Raw genomic sequence first — 13,002 nt, forward strand, 5'->3', positions numbered from 1 at the left:
TGTAAAGATGGAGAATAATAGATTAATAATATTTAGAAGAAAAAAATCAGCAAATCTTGTTGGCATATTGAATTCATTTTAATTTTTGATATGTACAGTTTAGGTGCCCATAAAAAATCCAAATGGAAAAATGGAAATGTCAAGAAAACAGACATACTTATCTGGAACTCAAGGAGAAATAAAAGAAGTTTGGGATAAACATTTTGATTTGGCAATCATAGACATAAATGGAAAATGAAGCTTTAGAGATATTAAAGAATGAGGTTAGCTATCATACGGTTCTTTCATTCACTCAGCAAGTAATTCATTACCTATTATGTAAACAGTTCTAGGGCAGAACTTTAAATTGAGAATCTAGAAACATGTCGATATACTAATTTGGATTTATATACACATTAAAGAACTGCATAATAAATACAACTCCATCAAATCTCAACTAAAATTTACATGACCAAGTGACTATAAACTTTTTCTGTGGTTTAGGTAAGATATTTTTGAGTTTTGTTTCACACATTACAACTAAAAATAAATATTAATATAAATGTCCGAATTTATAAAAATGAAACTTAAGAAAACTCACTTAAAACTCAAAAGATATATGTAAATCTTAAAATTACCCTTTCTCTGGGTGCACAGCTATAGATCTGGGTTGATCCAGGCCTTGAGAAATAATTACATAACGGAAAGAGCCATTGAGTCTTGCAACTTCAATTAAGTTGAAACCATGGTCTGTCCAATATATGTTACCTAGGAGAAATACAGATGTGTTTATAATATAGTTGTGAGAAAGAAAATTATTTATTAATTATGGCTAAAATTAACTTTCTGAGCATTTTTATAACTCTCAAGAAAGCATTTAATTCCTATATTCTTTTTTAATGTGTGCATTCCCTAAGAACCAAACTGTAAATAAATAAATATTCAAATACTTCCTAAATCTCACACATCTGTCATTTAAACCATATAATGATACCGTTATATGTGAAAAATAAGTTGAAACTTCTCTCACCTTGAGAAAGAATCTATTTTAACTTTCTATAGACTTCACGCAAAAGAGAACTAACATTTCTGTTTGCCTGCCTCATGGAGCTCTCAGGAGATTTGGGCAAAGTTAACACTATATGATCTGCTTCTACATAAAATCACTTATCCGAAGGCTCAAAAGCTTTAGAACGAATGAAGCCAAAAGCAAAAGAGACTATTTACCCCTGTGGCTAGAAGTAAACACCCACAAAAAAAGTTGCTATGAATCAGAAACAGAATTTTTCTGAAGCAGATTAAGCCCTTAAAATAGATGTGAAACAAAAACAGAAAAAGCCATGGGTTATACCAGCAATCCAGTCAATAGCTATCCCTTCCACTCTTCCCAAGCCATTGGTAATGATATCTTCTTTCCAAGTCTGATCTCTTTTAGCTCGGCTAATTTTATTGAAGCCCATGTCTGTCCAGTAGATAGTATCATTTTCTATGGTTAAGACAGAAAGAAAAAAAAATACACACATGCTATAAAAGATACTAATATAAATATTAGAATCACATTGCATCTGTATTTAGCGGGTAAATATCCTGGTTGTGCTAGAGTATAAGTATTCTTCAGGATAATTTATTAATACAAATAATAAGAAAAATATTAAAACAGGAAAGAACCTGGTGAAAAAAATTTTAAGTAAGTTTTAAATGACCTAGCCCATTCTTTATTTTTTTTTTTTTCATTTTTCTACTTACTTTAATTCAATAAATATTTATCTCCCATCAATTTGCAATCTTGGTATCAACCATGTTATTTTGAACCACAATTTTTCTTTTCACACCTATACCTGTGTCTGAGTCCTCTATATATAAAGAAAATACTACTGGAGATAATCAATGCAACAAAGACTTAAAGTAGGGAGAGAATGGAAAGAAACAAGGGCATTTCAATTACATCAAGGGTGTTTTAAGCATAATGTTATTCAAAATGCATAAAGCCTTAAAAATGCCTTATCATCCAATGATACCTTCTGAAGTACTAGTTTCCCAGATGTCAACTACAAAACCCTTAGATTATTTTTCAATCTTTCATTGTACAAATGGTCTTTAAAATGCTTGAGGAATAGCTCTATGCTATCAGCATTTTTAAGTAGCAGTGTTTTTTAAATATTTGAATGAAAAATACATCTAAAGATTATAAATGAAATATATTGCATGCATATGCATAAAGGGTAGTAATTATAGACCAATGATTTTAAATACAGACACTGGGGACAAATCATTAAATAATAAATTTTCCACCAAGTAAATTTTGTGTTGTGACCTACATGGCCATTTGAAGAATAAATCCTTTAAGATCAATATAATTTCCCTCGCCACAGTGATAGACTATGGAAATAAAGAAAAAAATAATATAATAAACCATGTATTAGTAAATTTTGGGATTCTGTTTCAAATGAAATACGTTCTAAATTCTTTTACTTATTTGAAAAATGAGTCCAAATATTCCCCGTTCTCAGCAAGTCAGATATACAATTGTTTGAAGCAAAGATATCATTTTTAGGTATACAGTTGAAAAGCAAGGACTTGTTTGATTTTTCCAGTTTCGTAAAAGTATCATTTAACATATTTTCAGTATCAAAAGAGTGAATCAATCAATAAAAATAAGTATTATTCTTGCATATATATTAATCATTATATACAGGGTCTTCTGCAAACATTAGATCTCTATATTCAACAGCCTACTTTGTATCTCCACTTGTATGTAGAAAAGGCAATCTTTTTTTATTATTATTTTATATTAGTTTCAGGTATGCAGTACAATTGTTAGACATTTATATAATTTATGAAGTTATCCCCCCTGATTGCTCTTGCACTCATCTGACACTATAAACAACCATCACATACTATATACCTTATGCTATACTCTAAATCCCAGTGACTGTTTTGTAACAACTAACTCGTACTTCTTCATCCCTTCACCTTTCTCACCCAGTTCCTGAAACTCCTTTTCCTCTGGCAATCACCAGTTTGTTATCTGTATCTTGTTCTTGATATACAAAAGACAAATTCTGAATTTCTTCTTGAAACATTCTTCTCTTACAGTCTTCTACATGGCAATTTCTCAAGCCATGGTGGTATAATGGATAGCACCTCCATCTTTTGTTTCTTGGGCTATAAACCTCATATTGTTCTTAGTTACTTTTTCTCATACTTCACATCTAATCCATAGCTAAATACTCTCATGTTCAATCTATTGCCAAGTATTTTTGGCTGTTTTTTTGTTTCAAACCATATCAACCACCTCTAGAACTCTCTACTACTTGTAATGTAATCCAAGCTACTATTACCTTTTGTCTGAAGTACTGCAATAGCTTCTAACTTATCGCCCAGCTTCTACTTCTGCCTCAGTAATCTCCTTTCCTCATGAGTCTTTTATCCACTTAGAGGCCATTGTTATCTTTTAAAAAAATAAATAAGATAATTTATCTCCGATCCACTTAAAACTCCCTAATTATTCCCTATCTCATCCAAGGTAAAATTAAAGATCCTTCCCATGACCTTCATGATCTACCTATATCCTTAACCCTCTCTCACCTGATATCCTTCTACTCCCCCCCTCACTCATCTATCTCTAATAATACAGACTTTCTTCTTCTTAAAACAAACCAAATGCTGTTTAGTCTAAATCTCTTTATATTATTTCTTTCTTTTATTTGGAATGTTTCTCTCACTCCCACCCCAGGTATCTGCACAGCTCTATCTTAGCTTAAAAATTCCCCTTCTTTCTGAAACTTTCCCTGACTATTCTATAAAAATTATTCCCTTTCCATGCTTTATCCCCCCTACTAAATCTATTTTTCTCCATAGATTTATTACTGTTGAGCTCTTTATATACATAAATCTCTTAGAGTACTTTCACTCTAGGTGTCTGTTTTCTTATGATTAATTAACGGGCACTTAGTGACTGCCTGCTGCAAATATACTAAATTCCATGTTATCTTGGGCGGCTGGGTCCCAGAAAATTTAAAATCCTGTTTCCTGGCCTAAATTTACCTGCTGTTTTAGAAAACACCATACAAGCATGAAAAAAACAACCAGATAAAATGTAATGTATATGCTTACTACGCTTTTCTCTCTTTATGAAACAATCGTCAGCACACTAGAAAAGTAGCAGATGAGTGCAAAGAGTCTAAGACTGGGTTCTTATCATCATCCTACTATTTGTCATGAAACTTTCATAAAGTTACCTTGTCTCCTCTGGCTTTATTTTCCTCATGTATGAATATAAATATAATATATGATAAATACAATAAATATGTAATAAATAATACATAATAAGTAAATAAATAAAAAAGGGAGTAAAGGATAGAATTTAGAATTTAGATAATCTTTAGGGTCTCTTTCAACTCTGTTCTAATGCTAAGATTTATTTTTTCTTAAAACTAAAGGAAAAACAGTAACAAAGTATCGTCCAATTTTAGCTGTTATTTAGTCTTTTTTTCCCTCTTTTTTTTCTAAAGTTTTTGCTCATTTTAACCAGCTCTGTTGTCTGGAGTTGAAAAAATACATCATATGCTTTTTCACAAAACATGATCCTAGTAGTTATTAGGCCACAGTTTTTTGTTTTTGTTTTTTCAACTGCAGAACTATATATTTATCCTATTAAATGCCAGCTTGTTAAATTTGATCAGGGATTCTGTCTGTTGATGTTTTAAAAAATCGTGTTATCCAATGAATCCTCTTTGTGATCACCACAAATTTGATAAGTAGATTTTCTATATTTTTATTCAAACCGGTGATAACTGTGTTAAACTGAATCAAAGATATATTTTGACATACCACTGGAGGCTTCATTCTGAGGCAAATTGTTTCATTTTTGTTATACTCTTATAATTTATAATTTATGCACATTATAAAGTGTACAGCTTGATGAACCTTTTCATATGGAACACAACCATGTAACCACCACCCAAATTAAGATATACATCACTGTCAGCATCCCAAAGAGTCCCTTTGTGTCCCCTCCAAGTCAGAAGCCCCCCATGTCCCCAGTGGGCAACCACCATTCTGACTTTTACCATCATAGATTAGTTTTCTATTTGTAAATGGTATCATTCAGTATATACTCTTTGATCTGACTTCTCTCATCTAATATTATGATTTTCAAATTTCTTTTTCTTTTTCTTCTTCTTCTCTCTTTTTTTTTTTTTGCATGCATCTTGCTTTTCCATGGTGTGAAAATAACATAAACTATGTACCAATTTTGAGCATTAAGGTTGTATTCAATTTCTGGCAATTAAAAATAATATGAACATTCTCGTTTACATCCTATAGTGAACATATACTATCATTTCTGTGGGGTATATACCAGAGATAGACTAGCTTTAGTAGGTAATGTTTATTTTAATACATTAATTATCTCAAACAATTTTTTTCCTAATTAAGAATCTACTATACGGACTTTCCACAACTATTGTTGAACTCCACCATTCCTTTCATATCTGGTTGATTCAACCATTTAGACATAGTACAGATGAAGACCTTTCTAGTACAGAGGCCTGTAACTTTAGTACAGACAAAAATTTCTAAAGATTCTGTTTTCAGGAACTGATGCAACACAACACTTTTATGTACATTGGTTGATAGTGTTTACTATTAGAGAGAAGGGGCAAATGACTGGTTTCAACTAACACATGGCTTTAGAATGTGCTATTATTAAACAGTAAAGGTGAATTTATTATTTCAGCTTCCTCACCAATGACTAGGATTTTTTTTTTTTTTCTTTCTTTCTTTCTTCATCAGTTCTGAGTAGGTCTGAGAGGTAAAAATCCCAATATACTGGCTTTTTTTGATGGGTCTTTTATAAATACTGTAATATATTTCTAAAGATACATATATATCTTAGAGCAGTTATTACACAACGCCAAGCTTTAGTCTATGATTTGTTTGGGATTCTGGGAAGAAAAATAAACATCACAAAAATAACCACAACTTTGATAAAAGTAATTAAATCCAACCTTAACTCTGAGAATATCAAAAGACTGTAAACATCCCTGGCTCCTATTATTATTGTTGTTATTATTATGTAAATAAGAGCAAGTACTATGTGTATAAGACAAAATTTGTAAAGAGAGAGAAGTCTGGGAAGTTTTAACTGTTGGATTAGAAGTAGCTATAAAGAAAATAAAAGAGAGAAGGCAGGAAGTCAGGAAGGCAGGAAGGAAGGGAATGAGGGAGAAGGAATCATACTTCTATTTTATCATTGGCTTAGCCATACCCATCTGCTAGCCTGACTTAACAGGAAATATAAGGCATATGAGGGGAGTAAGAGAAACTGAAGTGCTCTAAAAATATATCTATATATATATATATCTATATATATATATATATAGATAGATAGATATATTTTTAATTTTGTAACTGGCGCTTGAGAAAGAAGGTTTGTCTATTTTTTTAATCAATATATTGCTGGTTATTTAAAACCAGTCTTATCACACTAAATCTAAGTGTGGATATAGTTTGGATTTAGCACCTAGTGTGAGAAAGACTAGTGGATAGCAAAATAATTATTGGCACAGTTGGTGAGGCTACAAAAATTAGAAGGTACCTCACAATTTATTAGAGAGAAATCGTACTATAAATTTCCTTTTATCTTAAAAACAAAAGCTCTGACATAAACACATTCTTCTGGAAGGATCTGAGTTTGGTCTTAGATCTGGTAATGAGGATATATTCCAGTACTTAGCTACTAAGATAATAATTTGGTCAATGAGGTACCCAATCTTTTTAGCACCAGGGACTGGTGTTCCTATGAAAATCTAAGGCCTGATGATCTGAGGTGGAGCTGAGGCAGTGATGCTAGCACTGGGGAGCGGCTGTAAATACAGATGAAGCTTAGCTTGCTCACTTTCCCGCCGCTCGCTTCTTGCTGTGGGGCCTGGTTTCTTACAGGACACAGACTAGTACTGGTCTACAGACCAGGGGTTGGGAACTGCTGATCTAGGAGACTTACTTTGTCCAGGTTTATAAACTAAGATAATTGTATAAATTTTGTAGAAAACAAGAATCTTTAGTAATAAGTTTTGGTAAAACATTCTCAGAGCTTACTCATAACAAGAAAGTCCAAATTAGATATACAACACAAATAATTACTTAAGGACAGCTCCAAATTGTGAGTACTAAAATTGACAAATTTGTTTAGCTTAATTTATCTATCAAATTTCTTTGTTTCTATTGTTTGGGACCCATTACACTCTACCCCATACTTTAAAAATAGAAACAATTATGCTCAGTCTCAAAAGTATATGTTAACTTATGGAAAATTTTACATGAAATGTGTTCCTATTTTTTAATAAAGTTCAGGCTTGGGTTCTAGAGGATGTTTTATCTATGGCTGTTAAACTACTGTCAATTAGTGTACTCTTTATTATCATTTAGAGAAAGCTGTCAAGATTCTGTCGTATTTTTAGCTTTTGATGTTATATACAAATAAGGCTTGGCTGTAGGTAGTCAACATAAACTCAGAGTACTGATGCTTTATACAGAACCTAACTTTAACTTTGATCATTGGGTTTAGGAAGAACAATCTCCCTCTCCCTGCCACTCCTCCAACCACCAACTTTTACTTAGACTTTAATTATTTAATATCACTTTTAGATGAGTTGGTTGCAGACACCTTTCTTCTTCTGAGATTAGAAATGTAAGAATTCTCCATGGTTTTTATTGTCATTTATCAGCAGTGACCTTAACAGTCTCAGAAATATAATTGCTTCTACATTTACAAAGGCTGCCTTAAGGACATTCCATTCATTAATTCCTCTAGCTTAGCTAAAATTCAAACTAATTTTTATTCTAAAACTTTGACAGATATGACAGTTACCTCTAATTCAAACCTTATCTTTTGCTTGCAAAATTCACCTTCTCTAAATTTTAGAAAGAGACTTTCTCATGTTACTCCTACATTTTCCAATCATTATGCATCTCAATAGAATATTTTATTCCTTTTCTATGTCATTTCAATCCAGATACCAAAGTTAGTCGTTTTCTCTAATCTACTACTTTTTCTCTCAACCACACTCATAAGCACAACTATTCATACAAATTTGAAATAAAAACAATGCAACAGTATTTATGGAAGCATAAGATAGGGAGAATTATTATAATGACATAAAAACTTCAAACTGAAAATTAGATATCCTTATTAATAAAAGGTGCTCTGGTCTCTCCCACCAAAAAGGTGATTTTTTGGTAGAAGCTTCATATGGTGCCCTAGCCTCATTCATACCATGTACCCAGCTCCCCTCCTGACCTCTTATCTCCTCTCCTTTTATCTCAATGTATTATTTCTTCCTTTTTCTGATTACTCAAAAAGAAAGCCTCTCTAACCATAGTCTTCAGAATATCAGATTTGGGGATTTCATACCTTCCAGTTGGGCGAAGATTTTAACTTGAAAAAAAAAAAATTAAAAAGTTTTTTCTTCAATTGATTCTGATATGCCACTGGTCGGAGATCTGTTAGAAATCACTGTTCTTCAATCTATGCCCAAATCAAGCCAAATCAAAAGGCAGCTCGCAGACAGATTACTTTACTTTGTTCATTTTCCACTCCTGATAAGCTAGCTTTTATTGAACTATAAATATGTCCTATGCAATAGGTATGTAATCTTTGCTTGAGTTACTTTTTTTCTTTTAAATTATGGAGACATTGTAAGTCTTGAAACTGATCACATTTCTCTTTGTCTGGTTGTTAGTTAAATTAAAACTAAAATTAGTTAACTAAATTAGTTAAATGACAGTATAAATTTACTCTTAACTTCTAGCAAAAATATATAATTTTACAATGTGCATTTAATCTCTAGTTTCATGTTATTTTTTCTTCCCTAATTTTTCTCTTAGCACTCATTTTCTCCATCTTAATCGTTCACCTTATTGCGATTATTGCATTTTTAGAAGCTACATAATATATTCTTAGAACAAGATTATATATATGTATATATGAATAAAATAATATATACATAATTCTAACATATCAAATTACATGTTATAGACAAGCAACATCAAAGTTGGATATACACACCATAGGGAATGTCAAGGAAAACCAAGAAAATTGAAGACAATGAAAGAAAATGTTAAAATAATGGCTTTTATTTTTTTGATCTTCAACCTTTAAGAGTCTTATTTGGGTATATATTTTATAATGTATTAAATCATAATAGTTAAGAAAATAATATATATTCCTGGTCAGCAAATAATTTACTAATAAAATAATAAACAAACAAACATATATTTTAAGTTAAATCTTCAACTAGTACATTGCACAATAAAAAAAGAAAGGTTTAGTACTACTGGTGCAGCTGTTACTTTCCAATCATGTCCCACTTTTGGCACACTCTGTGCCATGGCACACCAATCAAAACCTCTGGAGCAAACTATGAAAGTTATAGAAATTGAGAGGATAGTAAAGTCAGTCAAGGTCATCAGAAAAGATTTCACTGAAGAAATTAGACTCTGGCTGATCCTAGATGACTGGGTTGCATTTGGATAAAGAAATGCACAATATAGTTCATGGAAACCTAGTTCAGAAAAAGAACCAATTTAATAAGTGTGATCATCTTTATAATAGGAGGGAGGGTCAACAAGATCATTTTAGGAAAAGTGGTGAGTAAAAACTGCGATGACAGCTAGTACTGAATCCATCAGATGTCTGGGTACAGATAAGAATTAAATTGTATATATTTTTTATCCTTTTCTAGCTTTTAAAGCTTTTTAAAAAACATTTTGCAGGTTAATAGAAACACAAGTTTTTTTAAAGTCTATATTAAAAGGGAGTCAATAATAAAGCGCTAATGAATTACATTTGTTTCTTTCATTTCGAGAAAGGCAAATCAATACAAACACTAATGGCCAATTTTCTTACAGCAACAAATCACTAAGAACTCCATCCTTGTGAGTAAACAAAATAAAATCTGCAGACTTCAAAAGTTTTAGATATCTTAATCCCTTTAAGGTACAATGTTATGAAACCTTAAGTAATATACGTTCTCTTTTAATTACTGATTTATCAAATAAGAAATATATGTCTGTCTAGCTTTTGTGTCCTGAATGAAATTTGCATTAAACATATTTTTTATAAAAGCAGTTTTTGAAATGTTTCCTGTTAGGGTAACAAAAAATATTTCACATTTTCTTAAGCATTCACTGTTTTTTCTCTTCAAAGCAATTGCCCTATGCTGTTTTTCATATGCATTAAGTTAGTTCTCACAGTCCTATATGCCTAATTTTGACTTTCAGTTAGCATATGAGAACAAAAATGTGCTGTCACACTCTCATCTTATTCAGATTAGAAGAGGACTGATAGTGGCTCCAGGGAAAAAGTGTTTTAATTTATTCTGTTTTGAACTTCCAAAGCTAAGCTATAAAACTGAGACAGCATGTTGAAAAGATATATCTTCAGGGGACACCTACTCAGACATTTATTCAGGAAACCATCAATCTGCTTCAGAAAATATTGTCATTCTATTTTATTTTTGAATAAAGGACGGAAATCTTGTTCCTCAATGCTTGGTTTCTATGTAATGTCTCAAATTAGCAAATCAGACAAAGATGGAGTACACACCTTAAAAACAGAGGTTTTCTCAGCAAATATGTTCAACTTTTTTTTTTAATCATCATCCCTGGTAAAAAAAAAAATAAGTTACTTAATAAGTTTATGAAGAGAAGAATGTAGCATAATAACTAGAGGCTTACTATGCTCTGGTTTTTCTGAGTTAAAAATCTCAGCTCTACCAATTAGTGGTTCTATGACAAGGGCAAATTATTTAATCTTTCAGCGTGTGTTTTTGAAGTTTTAATATAGTTTTAGCTTGACATGCTACCAACTTTATAAATTTAAAACTGGAGAGAAAAATGACCTCAACACAGACTGCCAGGTTCGGGACAAAGAGTAGAGGCATCACCGCAGGGAATGTGAGGGAGGAGCCACCGGCAGTTTCGCAACCCGGCTGGTGCTGATTTGATGGGATGGGCGGGACTTCACTCCACCAAGTCTCCTCCCGCAACCCTTCTGTCTCCTCTAAGGCCTTCTGGACCGTCTTCCACTCCTTAAAACCACAGATCGTCTTCCAGATTCTTCCCCAGAGGCTCCAAGTAATGATCGATATGCCCTCAGCACCAACTATTCCTCCATGAGTACATTCTGTAGACGGATTTTCTCGGAAGTCTGCCAGAAAAGCCAGACAGAAGTCGCAAAGTTCCTCACAGTTTAGATCTTGAGGCGAGCCTATTGAGTTAACACCTCTGCCACTGCTGAAAGACATTATGTCCTCAGAGCTCCCTGGACTTTCCCCAAAGAAACATCAGCAGTGCTGTGTCATTTTCAACTTCACCAACATGCGATCCGATCTTAAAATGAAAGAATACAAGCGCTCCACTCTTAATGAACTGGTAGACTACATTGCAATAAGCAGAAGCTGTTCGGCAGAGCAGACTTACCCTGAAGTAGTTAGAATGGTATCTTGCAATATATTCAGAACTCTCCCCCACAGTGAGAGCAATGGATTGAATCCAGAAGAAGATGAACCTGAACCTACCTTTGGGGCGTCATGCCCATACTTACAGCTTGTATATGCATTTTTCATACTATTTTTGGAAAGCCAAAAATCCCAACCTAGCATTGCCAAAATAATACGTAGATCAGAAATTTGTATTACACTTTTTGGAGCTACTTGACAGCAAAGACCCTTGGGAGTGGGACTACTTAAAAACAGTTTTACACAGAATTTATGACAAGTTTTTTGGTCTTAGAGCGTTCATCTGAAAACAGATTAACACGATTTTTCTAAGGGCTGTTTATGAAACAGAATACTTCAATGGTGTAGCCAGACGGCTGCTGGGAATATTAAAAAGTATTACCGATGGTTTTGTTCTATCTCTTAAGGCAGAACACAAACAGTTTCTGGTGAAAGGGTTTATTTCTTTACACACTGTCAAGAGCTTATCATTCTTTCATGACCAGCTGGCATATTGCATAGTACGATTTCTGGAGAAAGATCCTTCACTCACAGAACCAGTTATTAAGAGGTTAATGAAATTTTGGACTAAAACATAATGTCAAAATGACGTCATGTTGCTTGGGGAGCTGGAAGAAATACTGGATGTGACTGAACCTTCACAATTTGTTAAAATTCAAAAACCTTTGTTTAAACAAATTGTCAAGTGTATATAGACTCTATTTTCAGGTGGCAGAAAGGGTACTCTATGATCAGAATAATAAATATATCATGAGTTCGATAGAAGAAAATCCTAATGTCATCCTTCCGATCATGTTTTCCAGTCTCTATAGGATTTCAAAAGAACATTGAAATTGGGCTATCATGGCATTAGTCCACAATATGTTGAAGGTGTTTATGGAAATGACGAGCGCCATGTACGATGAACTGACAGCTACATACAAATCGATCGTCAGCATGAGGAAGAAGAAAGAAAAGGAGCATGGCAAACTGTGGGAAAAAACCTGGAGGAACGGGAGTTAAAGAGAAGTCTTAGATGCGATGGGATAATTCCAATTTAACAAAAGTAATGACAACAGTATTATCAACCTGTGGAGTCACAAATTTACATGGTAGAAGATGAAGCAAGAGTTTTCTGTATTGTGCAACTTTATAGTAGATTTCACATTTGTTTCATTATCACAACAGCACTGTATATACCTGTCTCTAAGTAAAGGAAAAAAAAAAATAAGGACTTCAATCCCAAGTGTGGACAGTTGATGGACTTCTCAGAATTTGCAAACATAATCATTGTTCTAACCCTTAAAAAAAAAAAAAAGATGAAGCAAGAGTTTTCTGTATTGTGCAACTTTATAGTAGATTTCACATTTGTTTCATTATCACAACAGCACTGTATATACCTGTCTCTAAGTAAAGGAAAAAAAAAAATAAGGACTTCAATCCCAAGTGTGGACAGTTGATGGACTTCTCAGAATTTGCAAACATAATCATTGTTCTAACCCTTAAAAAAAAAAAAAAGAAA

The 13,002-nt window shown here is 32.8% G+C and overlaps 1 protein-coding gene and 1 pseudogene across 1 annotated transcript in view; one reads left to right on the forward strand and one right to left on the reverse strand.

Annotated features, from left to right (window-relative positions):
* Positions 1–13,002, reverse strand: part of LRP1B (LDL receptor related protein 1B) — a 1,653,662-nt gene that overhangs the window by 402,539 nt on the left and 1,238,121 nt on the right. Inside the window, exons 36-37 of the mRNA XM_006921044.1 lie at positions 1,331–1,465; positions 618–747 (exon numbers count right to left, since the gene is read on the reverse strand). Of these exons, the coding sequence (XP_006921106.1) occupies positions 618–747; positions 1,331–1,465 (265 nt within the window). The remainder of the gene's footprint in view (positions 1–617; positions 748–1,330; positions 1,466–13,002) is intronic.
* On the forward strand, positions 9,647–12,503 carry LOC102894521 (annotated as a pseudogene).

This window comes from Pteropus alecto, unplaced genomic scaffold (genome assembly GCF_000325575.1).
Source record: "Pteropus alecto unplaced genomic scaffold, ASM32557v1 scaffold3, whole genome shotgun sequence".
NCBI classification, from domain to species: Eukaryota; Metazoa; Chordata; class Mammalia; order Chiroptera; family Pteropodidae; genus Pteropus; species Pteropus alecto.